The sequence below is a fragment of the Nothobranchius furzeri genome, chromosome 2 (assembly GCF_043380555.1).
Source record: "Nothobranchius furzeri strain GRZ-AD chromosome 2, NfurGRZ-RIMD1, whole genome shotgun sequence".
Classification (NCBI taxonomy): Eukaryota; Metazoa; Chordata; class Actinopteri; order Cyprinodontiformes; family Nothobranchiidae; genus Nothobranchius; species Nothobranchius furzeri.
In genome coordinates, this window is record NC_091742.1 from 55,741,415 (window position 1) to 55,764,048 (window position 22,634).

A 22,634-nucleotide genomic window follows, 5' to 3' on the forward strand; every position below is an offset into this window, starting at 1 on the left:
GCCTCTTTTATCTTCTCAGTCATAGACAGCCCAGTTGTTGGTAGTGAGAGGCATTGCCGCGTTAGTACATATGTTTCACCATCTGTAGTTTAAGCCTCAGAGATCTCTGTATTTTACTTTAAACCGAAGAACAATGGCCAGACTAGGCAGGCAGATTTTAACCCTTTAAGACCGGCGGGAGCACCAGCACTCCCATTTGCATATCTGTGTTCAAATGCTTGTAGAACTGAAACTATACAAGATAGAACAATTTTTTTTTGCATATTAAACCGGAGGAGTTGCCCTTATACCTCACATACTGAACATGCCCCAGAGTGCTGCGTATTTCCGCTAATGAGTTTGCAAAAAACAACCAAAATGTGCAAATAAGAAAAGCGTTTTCATTCAGTAACAGACGCTGTGTCGTTCTGATCTGCAGCTCACAGGCTTCACACGCTAGAATAAACGTCACCACGTTGTCAACGTGAACTGTCACATGATTATCACTCACCCAATCACCTGCTTTGATGTAATTTTCCCACGAATTGTAGTTCTTTGTAGTCCCAGTCTTTCTGCCTTTTCTTGTGCTTTTTTGCAATAATACGTTTACACAAACACATCCTACACACATCACACACCCACTACAAACTCCCGACACACTCACACACACCAATAAACCAAAGTTGTATTGATGTATAGAAAGTTGAAATACTCCAACAGATGGCACCACAGCATTTAAAAATGTAAATATAAGTTCTGGCGAACTTGTTCTTTGGCACGTCTTAAAGGGTTAAATCCTTAATAAAAGTTATTTTTAGTTAATATCTGTTTTTTTTTCTTCTTCAGTGCTTTGTCCCGTCTAAAGTTGAAGGATTAGTGAGGAGGAGCAGCGAAGTGATTGGCAGACTCTACTGCAAAGAAGGTCATGATCTTTATCACTGGAGGATGGGCTGGTTCATGCTGGAAGGTTCTGTCCTGCACTTCAACTTAGGAGATGACAAGGGAGAAGACGAAGTTCTTCAGCTCAAGCAGCTACAGGAGCTCAGTAAGTTCAAGAGATTATTAATCTCATTTCAACTTTAGCTTCAGCTAGATTGTGACTGATCTTGGCGTATAGAGAAGTTCACAGTCGACTAAAAGCTGCCCAGTTCATCAGCCGACCACCGCCGTGCTGACAGCTGCTATGCAGTGTTCAGTATTTAGTTTCCATATGTGCTGCTGTGCATTGTGGGTAAATATGTTTTACTTTGAAGCACTTTCACACAAGAACTGTTAACATGGACCAGAGTTTGCAAAGTTCTGGGTTCCCTTGCACGTGAGCCCTGGTGCAGTTAGCACAGTGATGTTGAGCGATATGGAAAAGGTTCACAATTGATATTCGTCAGGGCAACAAATGTCAAAGGGTGATACAGTATTCATGCAGGTGATGTTCAGATGTTTACACCTTTTGTGGCCCTGACATGTCTCTCATGTGAGGGATTGGTGTTTTCCCATTTTCATTGGCTATGTGATGCATCTATCACATACTGGCTACTTGATGCAATATTGACCATTTGATGCATTTAACAAACACATCAGTACAGTTTTTGAGCTCCACACAAGACTAGAGGGTGCCCCTTACGACCCGTCTGTTGGATCAGGTAAGATGTTGATCAAAATGTTGAAGATCATATGAGGATGTTAACAGAAAAGTATAGTTAGAGGCTCATCTGAAGGAATTTTGTGTTTTCAACGGTATGTTATGTTGGATTGTGGACATAAGATTGGTGGACTAACTACTTTCTTGGAGTACATTTTTGGACCCTTGTAGATTAAGAGGGCTCTATTCTGTCAGTGATATATGGCTTCCAATAGTAAGACAGTAGTTAGAACTTCTGAGAGGTTTGACAAAAACGGTGTCTACAGGTATGAATGTATCCTTGATTGCCATGTTATTGGAATCACTGGAATCATAACTTTCAAAGGATGTATACTATGTTTATGTTTTAAAGGGACTTTTCGGACTTTGAATTTTTATGCTGGCGATTGCCCCCTCAGGCCAAAAGCATAACGGCAGCTTCAATAGTAGGCTAGTGCACGAGGCGCGCATGCTGTACATGCACACTCCTTAACGAAAATAACAGCTGAGACAGTCCTGTGTGTGTGTGTGTGTGTGTGTGTGTGTGTGTGTGTGTGTGTGTGTGTGTGTGTGTGTGTGTGTGTGTGTGGCCTGGAGGACAGAGGACAGAAGAACATGCAGCTAATTAATTAAATAATTTGGTTCTGTACCTTTCTCTTCAGCACAGCCGACAAGGGGTTATGATGGGTCAGTCCTCCTGCATGCTCAGATCATTCCCTTCCCTTGCTTGAACAATTGTTCCAAAATGAAAGTTGAACCCACATCTTTTTTATCTGTGAATTCAATGCCTTTCGGTGAGTCTCAAATAAAACTTTGGGCGTCTTATTACTGTAAAAAATAAATCATTAATGTAAAAAAGAAACTTCAAAATACAAATTATGTTCACACCCAGAATCAAACCCAGTTCTTCCATATGAGAGTCAGACATCTTCTTAGGTGAGCTAAAGCGCCATTGGCATTTATCCATGCTTTCGTTCTTTTTTAAACACAGAAACAGTTTTGTTTACCTGTTTGTAGCTACAGTTTTGCAGACGGCTGCCGGCTTCTTCAGGCTGACGCTGATGGTGGCGCGTCACTTCCTTCTCCGTTTATCTGCGGGCAGCAGAGGACGTTGTCGCCCTCTACTGCCCGCTCTCCCCTCTCCGACGATGCAGTCCCATGCGTGGTCCAGCGTGTAAACTCCGTCGTCCCTGTTCATGGTCCCACATCGATCCGGACCAAGACAGCACAAAATATAATAGAAAGAGCACAGAGAGCACTGCTCAAGGAGAGGATAAGGAACGTCATAACCAAACAGAGGCGTGTGGAGGATGAACTGGAAAGAGGACACCTGGACTTGAAAAGGAATTACAAACTTGATAAACAAATGGAGGAACTAATTAAAGGACACATGATGGAAAAACAGGAAAAAGAGTTCATAAAAGTAAAAGAAAGACACATAAAGAAGTTAAACAGACTCATAAACAAGAAAAAGAGGGGAGAAATACAAGGCAACTCCACACCAAACTCATGGGTATGTAACATTTCACAATACAAACTAACAGAAGCAGAAGAGAGCATATTAAAGAAAGGTTTAAACTTTGCAGTCACACCAAAAGAAATACCATATGATGAATTTATTGTAGCAACAGAACTAGCATGTCAACAGATCACAGATGAGGGAAAGAAAGCAGAACTCAGAAATAACATAGTTGGGATATTAAAAAACAGCCAAATTCAATCAGCCATGACAGCTTTATCCAAAAATGAACAGATAATTATTCTACCGGCAGATTAAGGAAGAACCACAGTAGTTATGGACAGAGAAAAATATAAACAACAGATGAAACAGATGCTAGAGGACAAAAATACATATGAAATACTTAAAAAAGATCCAACAGAAAACATTAAGAAAAACATGAAAAAAATACTGAAGCCACTGCACGAAAAAGGCAAAATAACAGAAAAAATGTACAAACACTGGATTCCTACAGCAAACATAACACCAAGAATATATGGAACACCAAAAATACATAAACAAAACACCCCACTTAGACCAATAGTTGACAGCATAGGTACACCAACATACAACATGGCAAAAGATATCAGCAGAATCATCAGCCCGTTATTAGGAAATACAGACCAACACTGCAAAAATAGTATAGAATTGGCAAAAGAACTAAAGGAGATTACAATAGAAGACAACGACATACTCATCTCACATGACGTCACATCTCTGTTCACAAAAACACCAACCCAAAAAACCATAGACATAGTAGTTAACAGAATCAGACAAGACAAAACTTTACACAAAAGGACAAACCTCACAGCAGATGACATAGCACAACTGATAGGACTGGTAGCTATCTCCACTTACTTCACATACGACAACACAATATACAAACAACTGGAAGGCTTCGCCATGGGTAACCCGTTATCAGCCACCCTGTGCGAGTTTTTCATGGAAGACCTGGAACAAAAAGCCATAGCCACCGCCCCCCCAAACTGCAAAATAAAACTATGGAAACGCTACGTAGACGACATACTGGAAATCATACCAAAAGGTCAAACAGAAACACTAACACAACACTTAAACAATATTGACGACACGGGCAACATAAAATTCACTTATGAGTTAGAAACAGAAGGCAGCATAGCATTTATGGACATGAAAATCACCAGGCAGACCGACGGGACCCTAAACATAAACACATACAGGAAACCAACACACACAGACCAATATTTATTATGGACATCAGAACACCCCACCATACACAAAATGTCAGTAATCAGAACATTATATCACCGAGCAAACATAATAACAGAAGAGAGAGACCGTAAACAAGAGGACAAACACATACAATACGCTATAAAGACCTGCGCATACCCGACATGGGCAATAAACAAAGGAAAACGACAAACAAAAACAGAAAGCAAAGAACAACCCAAAAAAAGAACCAGAAACCCAGAAAGACAAGAACCAAAACCAGTGACAACCCTACCATACATCAGAGGCATAACGGAAAAAATAAGAGCAACAATGAAAAAACACAACATAAACACACCAACAAAGCCATACACAACAGTTAGAAACAGACTAGTACACCCAAAAGACAAAATATCAGCTGGACAAAAATGTGGAGTCATCTACGAAATCCCATGCAAAATATGCAATAAAACATACATAGGAGAAACCGGACGCCAACTCAATACACGAACAATAGAACATAGAAAGGAGTGCGAGAAAGAGGCAAATCGTAAACACACAAGAGCAGCAAAAGAAGAAGCAGAAAGTACAATAAAAAAGTCAGCCGTAACAGATCATTGCTTAAGAGAAAACCACATAATGGACTGGGACAACACACGGATCATAACCACCGAACAACAAAAATACAAAAGATGGATCAAGGAAGCAATCGAGATAAGGAGACGTGGATGTGGGACCATGAACAGGGACGACGGAGTTTACACGCTGGACCACGCATGGGACTGCATCGTCGGAGAGGGGAGAGCGGGCAGTAGAGGGCGACAACGTCCTCTGCTGCCCGCAGATAAACGGAGAAGGAAGTGACGCGCCACCATCAGCGTCAGCCTGAAGAAGCCGGCAGCCGTCGGCGAAACTGTAGCTACTAACAGGTAAACAAAACTGTTTCTGTGTTTAAAAAAGAACGAAAGCATGGATTTAGAAAGACACAGCAAGAACACACCTAAGAAGCCATTGGCATTTATTGCATCTGTAACATTTATTTCCTTGATGACATCTGGAACAACGTCAATCCAAAGAACGGTTCGGAGCGAAAATGGCTATTTTGTTGCTAATTTGCAGGAAATATATAGAAGAAAGTTCTACAGAAAGTAGCTAAGGGTCCTCAGAAATGTAGCTAGGTTCATCACTAGGCGTTAGGAACAGTGACAAAGTCGCTGAGTTGGCACTACCTCACTCTCTGCTGCTAAAGCTACGGATAGCAAATGCTACGGGCTATGCCTGAGCGTGAACGCGCGTGAAGCAGCCTGCTCGACCGGAGCATCTCTTTTTCTGTGATTTTACAGAAAAACAGGCAATCACAGTAAAAATCCCAGGGCTCATTCTACAGGACCAGGGCATTGCAGGAGAATGTATGAAGAAGAAATGTATTATTTCTATACATGTTTTGACTGTCAAACTTCCTTATAGTCCCTTTAAGAGAGAGTGTTGAAAAAAAGACTTTGGCCTGGAACTATGTAATTTCCCATCTGCTGGACTAACAGACATACAAAAATTCCTCTTAAAAACGATTTGTGAATTCAGTCGCCCAACCTTACTATCCAGCGAATCAGAGGCCATAGTAAAAAACGGCCCCAGTCCAAATAAGCAAAGGTAGACTTTGAAAAAAGTTGTAAAACATCTCATGGGCAAATGTGCCAGTGAAACATAAGAGGAAGAAGTAGAAAATGGTGCAAAGTTCTATTCATTTCATTAATCCAGCTTAGACTGAGAGACCATCTAAAGGCTCAGGAGCACTTTACAGGTATTCTGGATTCATTAGCTGATTAGAGTGTGACACTTTGAGTCTAGATTATTGAACCTTTTCACAATATTTTAATTGTCTAACATTTTGAATGTGGGGTTTTCAAAAGCTGTAAGACCTAATCATCACAATAACAATTAAAGACTGAAATATCTGGCTTTGCATGTAGTGAGTCTGTCTCAGAGGTTAGTTTCACCTATCAAGTTGAACGTTTGCACTATATTCTGATTTATCAAGTTTGCCCCTGTAGTGTAGTAAGGTGGAATTATTATCAGTGTTTCTTAGGGCTACTCTTGTTAACTCAGCTTTAAAAAGTGCTTTGTGAAAGGGAACCAATCCAAATAGAGGTGAGAATTGTTTCACCATTCCCGCTTGGTGTGAAACATTTAAAAATAAACCAGTTGTTTAACATTGACAAGCCAAGTAGTTCAAGTTTTTCAGTGTATTAGTACTGTTTGTCCAACTCACTTGTAAAAAAGAAAAATTTAAAGCGCGATCCATGAAAGGAAAGTAAAAGTTCACACATACTTAGGCAGATAAAGATTTTGGAACATTTTAATTGATTTCAGCAGTGTGATGCATGGACAGAAGGAGAGGAGAATAAATAGATCTTTTTAATCTACTTACATCTCGACGTGGATCAAATCGCACCAAAGTGCCGCCCCGTCTTCTCACCTGGGGCAGAATAAAGAACTGCAGCAGTGTTCATTTTATTCCCAGCTTTCACAAACCATATTTGTCACAGCCGGAGAGCCTCTGGCACCAGAAGGGACTGTGTTTTTGTCAGGGCATGGTGGGTTCAGGGCCACTGAAAAGATCGCTTTAGGATTCCCAGTCTGTGACATGGGATTAGCTGTTATTTTCTCTACAATGACACCACCGCATGAAAGGTGCCCCCGTGTAGCACCAAGGGATTAAATAAAAACACGTTAAATTAAAATCACTGCATGTTTCCAACATGCTTCAGTTCAGAATTCATCAGCAGTTTGTATTTGCCAGAGATTTTCTCTCTGCTGTCTTCAGCTCAGTGCTCGGATAATATTTTATCCCCATGGGTTCAGTTTTCATTTCTCAGGCTGAAAATTTCAATGTGCCCAAGTATTTTGTGTTCAGTTAAGCTTTCTCTCAAGGTGATAAAGGTGCGGCATAAGGTTTAAGACGTGGGCGTAGTTTCAAAAAATTCATATTAAAAAACTCAGACATTTGTATAAATAGATTTGAGACTGAATTAGATATTTTTAACGTATCTTCCCTGGCAGTACGTACCTAAATTACTGCAAGCAAGCAGTATTTTTGTGTTTGACTAAGACCTTACCAACGGATGGCCATTAGGGTCAAAAATCCTTGGGCGCACAACATCACGCTAAATGAGGCACATCAGACTCCCTTTCATCAGTGACGAGGTAAATGTTTAAAACAACCTTTATGATTGGTGAAAGCTTCGTAACCATGTGTTTTGTCCTCACGGGCTCCCATAGAAGAAAACATGGCGTCTAATATGGCATTGCCCAGAGACTTAGACCCGTTCTCTAATTTTCCTCTGGGATTAATAAAGTATTTTTGAATTGAATTTGAATTAGAATTCCCATGGAGTTTAGAGCAGATTTTTGTGGTTAAATGTTACGAAGCCACCAATATTTTTCAACAACTGGCTATCTTTTAATTCATTCTCAACATTTTGATGGATATTCGCAGAGATTAAAGGTAAAAACGACACATTGTCTCTTTAAAATATTTTTTTACACTTTAAATCTGTTTTTGTTTTGTTTTTAGCACAAACATTTACAATGCATCTTAGATATATTAAACACTGTCTTGCAAAAAATAAAGGAAGTGTTATAATGTTAAAACTGCAGAGGATTTTCTATCTGTTCCATAAATTTAGTTTTATTAGAAGTAATCATAATTCTACAACACAATGCTTAAGGTTTGGAATGGTTAATTTAGTTATTTTATAAAAATCCAATCACATGTTTTAATGTTGTTTTCATGTGTTTTTTTTTTCAATTTATTACAGTACTTTAATTTTTTTCACCTAAATTTTAATTATGAATTAAGCAGAAAACCGGCAGCAGAAAATGTTTGGATAGATAAAAACCCATCAAATAAACACCAATTCAGTATATATATGTGTGTGTGTGTGTGTGTGTGTGTGTGTGTGTGTGTGTGTGTGTATATATATATATATATATATATATATATATATATATATATATATATATATATACACACATACATTGTACAGTGATCCCTCGCTACTTTGCGGTTCGTTTATCGCGGATTCACGACTTTGCAGATTTTTTTTGGAGCCTTATTCAAGGGAAATTCGCCGATTCGTGGTATTTTTCACCGATTCGCTGCATTTTTCTATGCGAAATATCAAGAAATTCCTGTTTTTTTTTTCATCAATTTCATCATAAAATGCACTTTTTGTAATAAAACTATAAAAAACCAAGTAAAAAAAATTTTGTTCTTGAGTTTTACCCACAAAAAGAGAATGTGATCATACGATAATTCAATATAGTACTGTATGTCAGACTGGTCGGCTGGATTTGAGAGTTGAGCTTGTAGGGAGCGTGGTTTCACAGACGCGGAAGTGATAGTGTCGGTGAAACGCCGGCTCACGATTAATCTAGGAAACCCCCGATCGTTCGAGCGTCAACGAAGTGACACGGAAATGCCGGGCTTTCCAGAAGTAAGTAAGATAACTTACTATGAGCTGATAGTTCGTGGGATGGATCGGTAGGTTGGAAACTCTGATCATGAATCTGAAGAAACGATGACTGAGTGGTGAGCTGGAAAGGCGACTTCCATTTATAGCCGCGGTTTGTGACGTAGGTGCGACGTGGAGGGAATCCCCGCGAGGGGCATGCTGGGAGTTGTGGTCCATAGTGGAGGCCGGCTAGCTGGAAGAGGCTGGTCTGGGAACTTGGGTTCTGACACTGTACTGTAAATATGGTGTCCCTACTTCGCGGATTTTCACCCATCGCGGCCAGGTCTGGAACGCATCTACCGCGATAAACGAGGGATCACTGTAAAGGGTTAATTTACATATTATTTAATGAACCATAAGACATAAGATTCCATAGAAAATGTTAAATCAATCTTATGGATCTTTGGGTACTTTTAACCAGAAGATTGGAACTTTTTATTGCAGGGATTATGTAACACTTCGTAATAACTGAGAGACAACAGAAGAGAGAGTCACCTTTAACGTTTAAGAAGATTTATTTCTAAACAATTTTTAAAAAGACTAACTCTAAACTGTAAGTGATGACTGGATCTTGGTATGAATGAGACGTGAGATGAATGGTGTATGTGTGAGTGATGTTGTAATCAGAACTCTCGTATCCAGAGAAGCAAGTCTGAATGATGTTGTGATGTTTTGTTCTTAAGCTATGATAGTAGTTTCATAAACACATGAGATGCCATGTTGTCGCTCCACACATACCCTTCAAGATGAGACCTCCGTACGGATCCAGAATGCCAGGTCCTTGGACCGCCCTTTCGGTACCGGAGCTGATGAAACAGCATCAGTAGTACGACAGACTAGTCTTTGGATTGTCTCCAGGTTGGTTGACAGCATCAGATGGACCCAGAGGGTCAGTGAGTTCAGCTTTTATTCTGAAAGGAACCGTTGCTTGGTTGGTAAAATGCAACAGATTTTATCCAGCTTGTTGGTTCTTTGCTTAAAAAGGAAGTCCGGGTGGCTGGAAAACAGTCATTTCATTCCGTTACAATATATATATATATATATATATATATATATATATATATATATATATATATATATATATATATATATATATAATCCTAATATTGTAACCTTCTACAGTTTTCTGGTATATTTATGTGATTTTAAGTAGTTTTTATTGAACACAGAATTCAAAATATGTTTTCAAAGAATTTCAGTATTTTTATATTTTTTTTAGCAACAATCTAAATCCCAGGGGAAAAATGTTTGTCCACCTTATTGATCAAACAACTTTCTCTGAAAATCAATTTTTGTGAAACCTGAAACCACTTAATTTCTCTCCTCCCAGTATGGACAACGCCGAGGCTCTCTGCTGATCAAGTTTCCAGTGAAACTATTTCAAAATTCAAAAGAGGTATGCAAGATGAGTTAGGATAAAAATGCAGGTCTTTGAAGATCTTATTAAATATTTATCGTTAAACAAAATGAGTGAAAATACATTAACTGGCTCACAAACAGAGGCAGCCACAGTCAAGTGGCAACTCCTATAGCCTACAATGTAATAGCAATAGTTTGGTAACAAAAATGTAGATAATGCACTGATTATTGTGTTTTCTGCTTGAATCGACAATTTAATTGTTTTAATAATAAAACCATTGTTGTAACCTTGGCTACTTGTGACAAAAAACTGCGTATCATTTCTCTGACTCTCTGGAAATGAACTATCAGCTTTTCAATGCAGGTAGCTGTAATTCACTCGCATGCAAATCCCTGTTAGAATACTTGTTTCTTTTTCCATGAGTATTTTTATGAAAGTAAAAAGACTTCTTATTAGAAAAAGTTAAAAAAAAAAAGGAAAAAAAAAGAAACTTTTATGAAAAACAAACTGTTAAACATTTTTAAATAGAAAGAAAATTGTATCTTTACAAATATGGTGTGTTCGTTTTTCCATGTATTACACATGTAATACATGTAGTACACAACTAGATTTGTATTCCAGATTTTTGTGTACACTGAAAAAAGGGGTTGGTCAACAATGTAGACTTGATGTAATTTATTTACATGCAATTTTATTACATATAAGTCAATGATAGACCCACTTTTAAGGTAACCTCTTTCTAAGTTTGTGTTTTTATTTGTGATGAACTATTTTAATAAACTGCAGTTGTTATTCTATAGATGTTAGGTAAATCTTACATAAAACTTTTAGTCAGTGATAAGGCCGAGAATGTTACTTTTTGGGTGCATGCACAGTTTCCACTTTTTTCTTCGTCAGCCCAAGTGGAGCACAAATGTCACACTAGGGATTTGCTGCACCCTATTGCAAATAATTTAAAAGAAATCCTAAAAATGGCATTTGAGTGGTTTACTAAACATGCTACGTTTAGGTTTATGCTTTGTACATTTATTTTAGTTTAACCATTTTGATAAATTACAGTTTTGATTTAGTAAAATTTAATTAAATCTTACCAAAAAGTTTTAACTGGTGTTTATTACAGTCAAGAATAGTTTTGAGTGTATTTTAAAGGGTTTGAAAGTGCACAAATTTCTATTGAAGAGTCTAAGAATGTGCCTGAACTTGACTATAGCTCGATAACAAAATGTGAAGTAATTATATGTGCAGTCGGTGTTTGTGTAAATCATTTTCAATATGGAAAAAGTGTAGTAAAATAACGTTAACATATTTCTATATAAAAAAAATAAACATCTGAACCTTTATCTCTTTAAAGGGACATTATGGAAGTTTGACAGCCAAAACATGTATAGAAATAATAAATTTCTTCTTCATACATTCTCCTGCAATTCCCTGGTCCTGTAGAATGAGCCCTGGTTTTTTTACTGTGATTGCCTGTTTTTTTTTTGTAAAATCACAGAAAAAGAGAGTTGCTCAGGTCAAGCAGGCTGCTTCATGCGCGTTCACACACAGGCATAGCCCGTAGCATTTGCTATCCGTAGCTTTAGCAGCAGAGAGTGAGGTAGTGCCAAGTCAGCGACTTTGTCGCTGTTCCTAACGCCTAGTGATGAACCTAGCTACATTTCTGAGGACCCTTAGCTACTTTCTTCTAGATATTTCCTGCAAATTAGCAACAAAATAGCCATTTTCGCTCCGAGCTGTTCTTTGGATTGACATTGTTTCTGCTGTCATCAAGGATATAAAAGTTATAGATAGGTCAAATGTTACTGGCACCTTAGCTCACCTAGTAAGATGTCTGACTCTCATGCAGAAGACCTGGGTTTGATTCTGGGTGTGAACATAGTTTGTTATTTGGAGTTCCTTTTTTACATTAATGATATTTTTTTTTTACACCAATAAGACGCCCAAATTTTTATTTGAGACTCGCCGAACGGCATTGAATTCACAGATTAAAAAAGATGTGGGTTCATCTTTCATTTTGGAACAATTTTTCAAGCAAGGGAAGGGAATGATCTGAGCATGCAGGAGGACTGACCCATCATAAACCTTTGTTGGCTGTGCTGAAGAGAAAGGTACACAACCACATTATTTAATTAATTAGCTGCGTGTTCCTCTGTCCTCCAGGCCACACACACACACACACTCACTCACACACACACACACACACACACACACTGCACGTTCGGCCGGTCGACGAGAAAGTGCAGCTGCAGAGACAGAGGCACATTATTTTTATTAATTTGCTGTTTTCTTCTGTCCTCCTGGCCACACACACACACACGGAGCTGACAGTCTCAGCTGTTATTTTCGTTAAGGAGTGTGCACGTACAGCATGCGCGCCTTGTGCACGAGCCTACTATTGAAGCTGCCGTTACGCTTTTGGCCTGAGGGGGCAGTCGCCAGCATAAAAATTCAAAAGTCCGAAAAGTCCCTTTAAGAGTAAAATACTTTGCAGCAAGGAAAACGTGAAGTTTTCAGCAAAACAAGAACAATGACTGAGATTAAACTCAGATTAGATAATTAAGTATTCATTCATTTAATTCTAATTAGAAGCTCTGCAATTTATATCTTGATGATTATAGTAATTAGGCTTTTAAATCTTTATTTTCCCTGTTCTGATATAATATGTCTTACATAGTAAACTGGACTTTCATTTATCACAAGTTTAAATGGCAGCTATTAGTAAAATAAATAAATAAATAAATAATAACCTTCACTATTAATGTTATAGATATAAATAAACCAACATGTTTCTCAATTACTGTGGTGTGTTCGTGGACTGGTACTAAATTGGATTTTTAAGTGTCTGGTCGACTTGTTGGTTTAGTGGTGCTAAAAATGGGCCAGTCAGTGCGTTTCTTGTTACTACACTGTAATAATAACAGTGTTTGAAGAATGTGAAGTCAGTGGCTCTCCGAGTGTCTTCTCTGGTGTCAGCTGTGTATTTAGAGGTGCTTTATCTTTTGGACCTGTCTTGTGTCAGGATATCTGAAGCACAAATAACAAGAGTTAAAGGAAAATGAAGAGGAAATGACAGATAGAGCGGGATAATCATTAGATGTCAGTGCACAAATCAGCCGTCCCATCCAGAATGTCATACAATGAAAGGCTTTCAAATGAGATGAGCACATTAACTTCTCTAATGTTCTCTGTGGTTCTATTTCATGATTAGGTTAGGTTAAAAAATCATCTCATTTTTCTTCCCAACCATCTGAAAATGATAAATTCCAATGGAAACCTCCAGGCAGCTGTCACCTTTAGCTGGATTCACTAAATACATTTTTAATCCAATTTCACTTCATTATCAATCACTTAGAACTATCTCACTGGTCATTTTTGTTTAGGTCTGTTTAATGTTTTGTGTGTGTGTGTGTGTGTGTGTGTGTGTGTGTGTGTGTGTGTGTGTGTGTGTGTGTGTGTGTGTGTGTGTGTGTGTGTGTGTGCCTTGAATTGGTTGTCTGAAAAACAGTGTCTTCTCTGCATATAAATCAGGAGACATTCTTAATTACTGTGCCTGTTAGGGGTAACCTAGAAATCTAGACCAACCGTAGTGATAGCAAAATATTTTTCTCTTCAGGTCGGTGTAGCCACGGTCCATTGTCGCCTCAGCAGATATACCACTGGCTCGAACATTTTAGTGTCTCATCAGTCACAGCGCTCTTTGTTGGGTAACTACAAAGGTGGTGTTGACTCAGGAACAAGGCTCATTTGAAGCCACTTTAGCATCAACTTTGGACCATTTAGAATTGAGATTTTCTTTGAGACATAAGCAGACAGGGGCACTTAAGTAATTTCTTCTGAAAACTGATGTATTTACTTCTTATTCAATGATGCATGGTGGACTGCCCCGTTGACTGAATTCTGTAGTGATGATCAATACATTATGTTTGTTGATCTGATTGGTCATAATGCTGTCCAGTTTATGGTATGGATTTATATGGAACATAATGCCTAAAATCCCAGTTCCATACCTACCTTGGTGTTAAAGGTGTGGAACACTTGTTTAATCAATACATTTGCAGTAGAAATGAGTGCCTTGTAAGTTGTAGTCTGGGGAAAAAAAGCTCCGATACACCATTTTCACGAACTAGAAATCAGCCACATCACAGCTTAGCTTCAGACAGCAGGACTAGGATACTTATTTCCTGATATTTGGACATCTCTCCTCTGATTGGATAACAGCAATGCGACTCTACCACTGACTCTGTTTGCTCTGCAATGTAGATGTTTTGTTTGCACAAATAACACAAGCCTTGAGGTGTTCTGCTGTGTGGTGGAGTTGCTAATGCTAACAGTTAGCTTCTGCTAGTTGAGACGTTCTCTGCTGTTTCCTGTATGCTAAACCAACAGCAGCCTTCCCCATTGTGAGCCAAAATAGATGAGACCATGAATTTCAGTGTGACTTAGATCTATCAGGCTTTTCAAATCCTAGAGTTTCTCCATCAGAAGCTTATGCAGAAGATGGGTGTAGAAGACTACATACTGGCACTAGCATGTTAGCTAACCACCTTATTATTGACTAACAGAGTTCCTGACAAACAATATGACCAACACTGAAGAAAAATTCTGAGAGGAGGAATCATGTGACCACATGCAAATTCTGTGCATTTGACAGGACAGACTACTTTTTATGTATTTTTGACATTTTTGATGTATAGTTCAGGTCTTTTTTCTTTTAAAAATCACCTGTTTCTTTAATTTAAAAAAATCAAACCGTAAGCAGAAGATGACCTGCCGATTATTTAGGAAATGTCCTCTAATTTCCTCACAACAGAATTCACAAAAATAAATACTCGTTTAAAAGTTTTTAAACCCCATAAATGGCTTTTCAAATTTTAATTAAACAATATAAAAATAACTTGAATAATGCAATGGTGATCAATCATTACAATGAAAAAAGCAATCTTAAGCAGCTTCATAAATAATAAAAAGTATACATTTGTTATTTTACATCTGCACATGCACCACCTCACCCAACTAGGAGTTGTTACCACATTAAAAATGGGGGAAACACAAGACGGAAAACTCCTTGAACATTTTGATTTAGTGGGAAAAAAAATAACCCATCAAATTATAGTCTTTGGTTAAAAACAAGGCAGCAGAGTTCGGTCCTTTATCACAGAAAAATATTAAGCCTCAAAACGTTTCCCACTGAGATGGATGAATGAGGATTTCTGCGTTTGTTCCGGCGACGATGACAAGTGTTTTGCATTTACCTGATAACGCCGTTAATAAGGCTCTCTCAAGTCGATCTCTTAAGTTCTTTTCTTTCTTCTCTTATTTTGTGGATCAGAATGAAACACTCTTGAAAACATGCCAGACCTAAAATAAATAAATAAATACTAGACTTTTGGGGATTAATTGTTTTTGGTGTTTGGCTCAACATCCAAAATGCCTTTACACAAAGACTTGCCAGTCAGAATGAGACAGACATCTGTGAAGCAGTGAAGCCGAATCAATCAGCCTGTTTGTCTTTTGGTTGGTAAGTTTTAAGGGTTTTATTTTTCTTATTTTGTGGATTGTAAATGTCTCCATTAAAGAGCGGGTCAAGAACAGAATTCCTTACAGAACCGGGTCACGCTGTGCTGGATTTCACGCTGTAATGATGTCTGTCAACTAGTGCTGCGTTAGTTAGAGTCACTGTTAGCAGAATTACCGACTGACACAAAAACAACCCAAATTTTCTCCGAGCCTGACAGTAATAGTCATGTGGACTGTTTCGTCGGCCAGGGCTTCGAGATATATTTCGATTCGCCGCTGATTCTAACCTTACATCCCGTTCCACATTTTGTGAACTTGACAAATCAACCCGAAGGCAGTGCAGACTGATATTAGCTAAATGAAGTGAACCACGTCTCTCAAACTTTGCATTTAGGTAGGGAATTGTCTTTAGAAGATGTTAAAAGTTTTATTTAGCTTACTCACCTCAGACTGGAGCCCGCCATGGTGGGGGAGCAGAGTCGGTGGGCTGCATCTAAATCGCAGAAGAGCCACGGTGGGCGCGGCCTCCCTCTTCAAACGGATACGTGCAGAACAACCCAGTTCAAACTCCATCATGTTGGGGAAGGAATCGCGGGTAAAATGCTGGTTGTAGACTACAGCACCAGGCGGTAGCTGACTGTTTTCCAGACAACGATTGCGCGCAATCACTGGCGCCCAATTTCTATGTCCAGCGGAAAGGAGTGCAACCCCACAGAGCCACCGCAACCACACTACACTACACCTTCTCACCATACTAACACGATATGCAACACTAAACCCAAACTACTTTCCTAATAACACTAACAGCCAAACACTAACTAAACTACAATATCCAACAGCCAAGCTAACACAAAATGAGTTAAGTATAACACTAAAAGCTATGCTAAAGTTTAGGATATGCTAATGCTGAACTACGGCTAAAGCCTGATTTATGCTTCTCCCTCTGCGTCAGTGCGGAGACACGCAACGCCATTATCCGTTCTTGCGTAGGGCTCCGGCAGGCATGCAAGTACGTACAGAGTCGAGCCCACTTTTTTAAACATCCGTCGAACGAGACGGATTACGCAAGCTTGTGATTGGTCAGGACGCCGGTGTTGTTTACAGCGCCGCCATTGCAAAGAGAGCCGAGGATAACTAGCAGCAGACACGGAGAAGCTTGAAGAATACCTCGTGAAAAAACTCTAAAAATATGAACGTTTCATCCTCCCGTGACTGGAGGAGTGAAAAGATGCGCAGCAAGCGTTTTATTTGTGGACAGAAATTACAGGAAATGTGGGTTTAGAGGTGGGGAGCACATGAAGAGTTGGGAGAATGAGAGACAAATATGTCCGTGTTAAAAGTGTCTTATTTACACAAAAAACACAATATAAAGACACGATCTTGGACCGATACATGACTGGATACCACAGAACAGCGCTACGCCCTCTGCTGTCCTGCCGGGCAATTGCTTTGCAACACTCTCCAGGAGACGGAGAAGTAAAAGAGCAAAACGCTTCCGTCAATCCGTGTGTGTCTGTCCCTTGCGGAGCTGACGGAGAAGCATAAACCAGGCTTAACCGTCCTACACTCGCTTGCAAATCCAACTCCCAACTCGCCACAAGGCGTGGCCGAGACTCTCGATGCTTTTATAACTTTGACACAGAGCTGCTACGTAGTACTCTACTGGTTTACGTGGTATCTTACTCTTTAGCCATTGGCTAAAGTGTATTCAAAATAACTCAAACTCTATGTTTTAAGCTGAAGGTGGCGCTATACTGTGGTATTTAGGCAGAATTTTTAATTTAAAAAAAATGCACCAAAATGCTAAAATAATGAATACACACATTTAAAACACTATTAGACACTCATTTATACAGTTCATCAGCAAAAAAAAAAAATAAAACTTTTAGACGTTACTTGCTCTTTAAAGATGCACTCGGCAGGAACTCAGGAGGTAGAGCAGTGATCGGAAGGTTGTAGAATCGATCCCAGCAGAGAATGTTGCTGTTGTGTTTAGGGCTGAATGATTAATTGCATATGCAATTAAACTGCGATGTGACAAAAGGAGATTTTCTAATCGCAAAGGCTGCGATTTGACTGGCAACTAGTGGTTAGCACAATGCTAATATACATTGAATAACCCCATAGGGATGATAATGCTAATATCGCCGAATAGATTCTTACAAATTACGAATTAGGAACGTGCCAAATTATTACATTTGGAGTCAAATAAAAAGTAAAAACTGCCATTAATCAAATAAGTACAGACAGATATTTTTGGAAAGCTAGAAAAGTACTTCAACTCCATTGAGTTTTGGCTAGCAGCTATGAACAACGTAACTGAACTACGGAAGCTCTGCATGCATGGACAAGACGTCAAAAACTCTAAACACAAAAGACTTCAATAAACGGGACACACTTCTTTCCTGCAAATCAATTTTCACAGTTGATGCTAATACCTATTCTCCTTCAAGGGGTGTGCTCCTGCCTGCAAGTCTTTACTTGTGAGTGTTCATATATATGTAGACAAATAAACTTGTTGATATATGTAGATACATAAACTTGGTTATATTCAGTACAAGTTATATAGATCTTTTTTTTTTTTGCTTCCGTTAGTTGAAAAATGAGAAAAGCCCCTTGAGAAAATAATTGTGAATTAAATCACAATTGCAATATTGAAGAAAAAAATCGCAATTAGATTATTTTACAAAATCGTTCAGCCCTAGTTGTGTCCTTGGGCAAGACACTTACCCACATAGTCTACTGGCGGTGGTCAGAGGGACTGGTGGCGCCAGTGCTCGGCACAGTTTCACTGTGACTACATTGTAGCTCATCACCACCAGCATGTGTGTGCATGGGTTCATTACTGATTATGTTGTAAAGCATCTTGGGGGGTTCTAGGAGTCTAGAAGGTGCAATAATCACAATTTTCATTTACATTGAAAACTTGGTCACAATTCAATAAATAACTGAGTTTTATGGTAATTAGAAAACACATCTAGTCATACACTCTTCTAAGATCCGTTATTTGCTACATTTTTGATTATTTGAATCCCTCCATTCATCTTTTGAGCACAGTTAGTTGTTAAGTATGATGAAAGTGCCAGATGTTGTTGCTAGGAGATTTGAGTAAAGCCTCTTCTTGTTTTTCTTTCTTTTTTTTCTCTCTGTTGTGTGCGATTGTTGCCATGATCCAGGCAGCTGTTTGAAGCCCCTGAAGAGATTATGGCCGAGCGTTAGAGTCCCTCTGCACACGCGTTCTGTGTCTCCCTCCGTTATTTTCAAGAGATTGATTGTGCAGATGAAGAATATCAGTAACTGTGTTTTCTTGATGTGTTGAATACCGCCAACAAAGCAGTCTTTTATATCTGCAGTTAGACCTTTTTATGCAAAGATCGAGGACAAATAACACCAGTAGTTATGCCCTACTTCCCTCTCCTGTTTAATCTACCATCAATAGGACAATGGCAGAAAGCCTGAATTCATGTTTCTCATTACAGCAACAGAACACCTTTTGCCTTTTGCATTTTCCAGTGTATTTACTACATAGTTCAGTCACTTTTCTTCTGACTGTGTTTTAAAAGGCTTGTCAGCAGCATAAAACGCCAGTGAAATGGACTATTTACCTCACTACAAAACTACTTCTCAAGGTGTAAATTACTCTAGGAAAGGAATGTGCAGCCGCTTTCCCAAGGGGAGAAGTTGGAAGCAGGTAAATCTCAGCAAATGCAAAGATGAAAGCCATTTTTGACAAGCATGCCATTGCGATTTTTAGATGACAGTGTCACGTCATCCCTAAAGCAGCAGGTTTTGTTTGGTTTCCTTTGCTGCTGTTGACTCAAAATAGTGACATTGGGGACAGATTTGAACCAGGGTTCTAGGATCTGCTTAAAGAGTGGAGGGATGGTTAGGCCCCCTTCACACAGAATGATATTGACCCCACATCATGACCTGTAGAGCTTTGAAGATACGCTGCTTCTGTGTGAAGGTGTAGAGGTTGCGGACTTAGCTAAAGTATCATCTTTAGAGTGGTTGGTCTATCTGAGAAAAACCGCTTGGAGTCAATATGTCTACTAATATTATAAAAACATGTTTGTTATAGCACCGTGCTTGTAGCATGATGGGGTTATAGCCTAGGCATGAAGCCAGTGTGGCCAGCTTACCAAACAACACCAGTTGCTATGTGCTCATGGATATGTTGCCACTACACTCCACCCAGTACCTTGATACAATACCACCAATATGATAAACAACTACAACCTTGCTACTAAATTTTTGAGTATAATCAAGGCCATTGTGGACCTATTACTGCATAACGTGGAACCCATTTCATCCTTGATATATTCCCGAAATCCTTGCCAAGACTTTACCAAGGCAAACCACCTTTAGGCATTTTTGAAGACCTTCCCTGTAAAGGCTCTGAAGGACATGGACAGTTAGTAACTATAAATTCATTTATCTGATTGAGCATCTTTGGTGCTTGGTTGGCCAATAATGCTAATCAATGATGCCTCTATCAGAATGTAAATAATCTGGTTCCTTATGGCACAAAACTTTCTTCAGGAGACTTGTGATATTCAGTCAGAACAACTGGGGCTTACAGACTGAGGTTCACAGAGTTGTATACAACATCTAAGAACATCCTAAAAGTCACGTTGACTATCTCCACCTATCTGGAATCATACCTTTTATGCATTTTGGGGCAGCAGTAGCTCAGGAGTTAGAAAAGGTTGTCCAATAGTTGAAGGGTTGTAGGATCGATCCCAGCTCCTGGAAGAGAATTCTGCTCTTGCGTCCTTGTGCAAGGCACTTAACCCACCTTACCTGCTGATAGTGGTTGGAGGGACTGATGGGTCTGTGCTCGGGAGCTGCCTCACGGGAGCTGTGGCTATGCTGTAGCTTATCATCACCAGCGTGTGCATGTGTGTGTGTGAATGGATGAATGATAGATACACTGTAGTGTAAAGCGCTTTGGAATCCTCAAACTCCATACAAGTGCAGGTCATTTATGCGGGAGTGTATCCTGTTTGAACGAGGATTTAGGTGATAGCAAGACTTTCTGAAGCACTCAAGTCTGCTTTTGAACTTCATTATATTTTTCATCACTTTTTGTGATTGGTCCATAGGATGAAGCTTCATTTTGGTTGGAAGCAGCTTCATTTATTGATAACTTTGTTGACAAATGAAACTTTGTGAGAAACAATTTGCCGACCAGTTTTCTCTCTGTCTATAAATAATAGTTGATACTTTTTCCCAAGCACACTTCTAGTGTGATGCTGTCTGTCTTTTGTATGTGTAGATCTAAATAACTGGAGCAATCAAAGAAAAACTCAACAAAAAAGTTACTGGTTATGGTCAAACCAAAGTGTACAGATTAGAAGAAATGCTGCTGCGTTGCTTGTTTGATATAACCTTTAGACCAGTGATGAAAATGGAAATGTTTTTATTTATTTCATAGTTAGTTTATATTACTACGGGTCATATATTTTTTATCTTGTGTCTTCTATAAGTTTGCGATACAAGTACGTAAATTGTTTTTGTGTATGGGATTGTCCTTTAATATTAAAGCTGAACATAGATTTAATTTTATAACAAGCTTTGATGTGAATTCCTAATTGTTGTAAAATTGTAACCCTGTTTTTACCATTCCGCGGGACTACGGATGGAAACTAGCCTGAAATTAACCGATCCTAATCTAATAAATGGATTTGAAAATGGCACAGGATGTCCAGCCAGGGTACACCTGAGCTATCCATTATGACCAAGTAAAAGTAAAATACACCAGACCTGTTTTCTGTATGTATTTTTACCAATAATAACATATTAGAAGCCTGTAGCATTATTGTCTGTCGTTACAAATGAACTGGAAATAGTTGTGAATAGTTGCAAAATGAAATAGTTTTTTGGTCAAATATTCCTACTATTTATTTTCAGATCAAAGTAATATTAGGCTTAAAAGTTTAACCTTTAGTGCTGTCAAATTACTGAAGTTTTCACATTTTTGATGTGATGTAAAAACACAATAATCAGAAAGTGACTAAATAGTCAGGATTCTTCGAAGTCATACAACCAAAAGATAAAAACAAAAAACTTTTCTTCCATTTTTGTTGATTTCTTTTGAAGAATTTTCTTTTTTTTTCTCTGACGAGTGAATAGTTTCTTTTGTTCCTTGAAAATAGATTCACGCGAATCATTGTCTGAAATTATCCAAGGAATCTCTTTAGTTTTTTTTTTTTTTTGCCTTTGATCATAAATCAGTTTTTCACTGGGCAAAAATGATTGGTAATCATTGGTGTATTTAGAAAAAAAGGCAAGAGGATTTTATTTTCTCCTCTATTGCATTAAAACTTCTGTTATTCTTCTCTTCTGTTTCAGCAAATCATCAAGAATATGAAAAAGTTCAGTTGCTTTTTGTGTTATTTTTACTTTGATAAATTGAAAAGGGTTGTAGGGCTCTATTCAACTATCCGGATTATTTTAACCGGAGCTTCGCAGCATGTGTGTGTGTCTTCATTTGAGCGAGCCGGGCCGAAAGGACAACTTTACGAACCAGTTCAGGGATCAACGGAGTACCTGAACTGGGGTTTCAACTCAGAAATGGTCCTGTAGAGTTGCTGGACAGGACTTGTGCTGATTGGTTTTGACTCAGTAGGAAACGATTCCAGCAGTCATCGCCAAACAACTGGCATTTGTAAAATTGGAAAAAGTTTCTGGTGAAGCAGAATTGATGGAAAAGATAATAATTAGCGGTGATGCTTTTTTAAAATCACTGTTTCTAAACTCCCAACACCAAAAATGTCGCAGAAATCCCGCCACCACCCCGTTATTCATGCTGCTTTGTGGACAGAGCTTAGAAATCAGCTTGGAAAAATATTTTTTGTGGCCGATTTGTGAGTTTCCTGAAGTTTATGTAAAAATTATTGGATAGGCTTAAGTTGCAGATACATTTAATTCAAATTTTAGCTGCAAAATTGTGCTTTT

The 22,634-nt window shown here is 38.7% G+C and overlaps 1 protein-coding gene across 3 annotated transcripts in view; it reads left to right on the forward strand.

The window, feature by feature from the left end:
* arap2 (ArfGAP with RhoGAP domain, ankyrin repeat and PH domain 2) overlaps positions 1 to 22,634 on the forward strand; it is a 251,081-nt gene that overhangs the window by 174,534 nt on the left and 53,913 nt on the right. For all 3 annotated transcript variants that reach the window (XM_070546657.1, XM_070546659.1, XM_070546667.1), the window contains exon 18: positions 826 to 1,024. In XM_070546657.1, the coding sequence (XP_070402758.1) occupies positions 826 to 1,024 (199 nt within the window). The remainder of the gene's footprint in view (positions 1 to 825; positions 1,025 to 22,634) is intronic.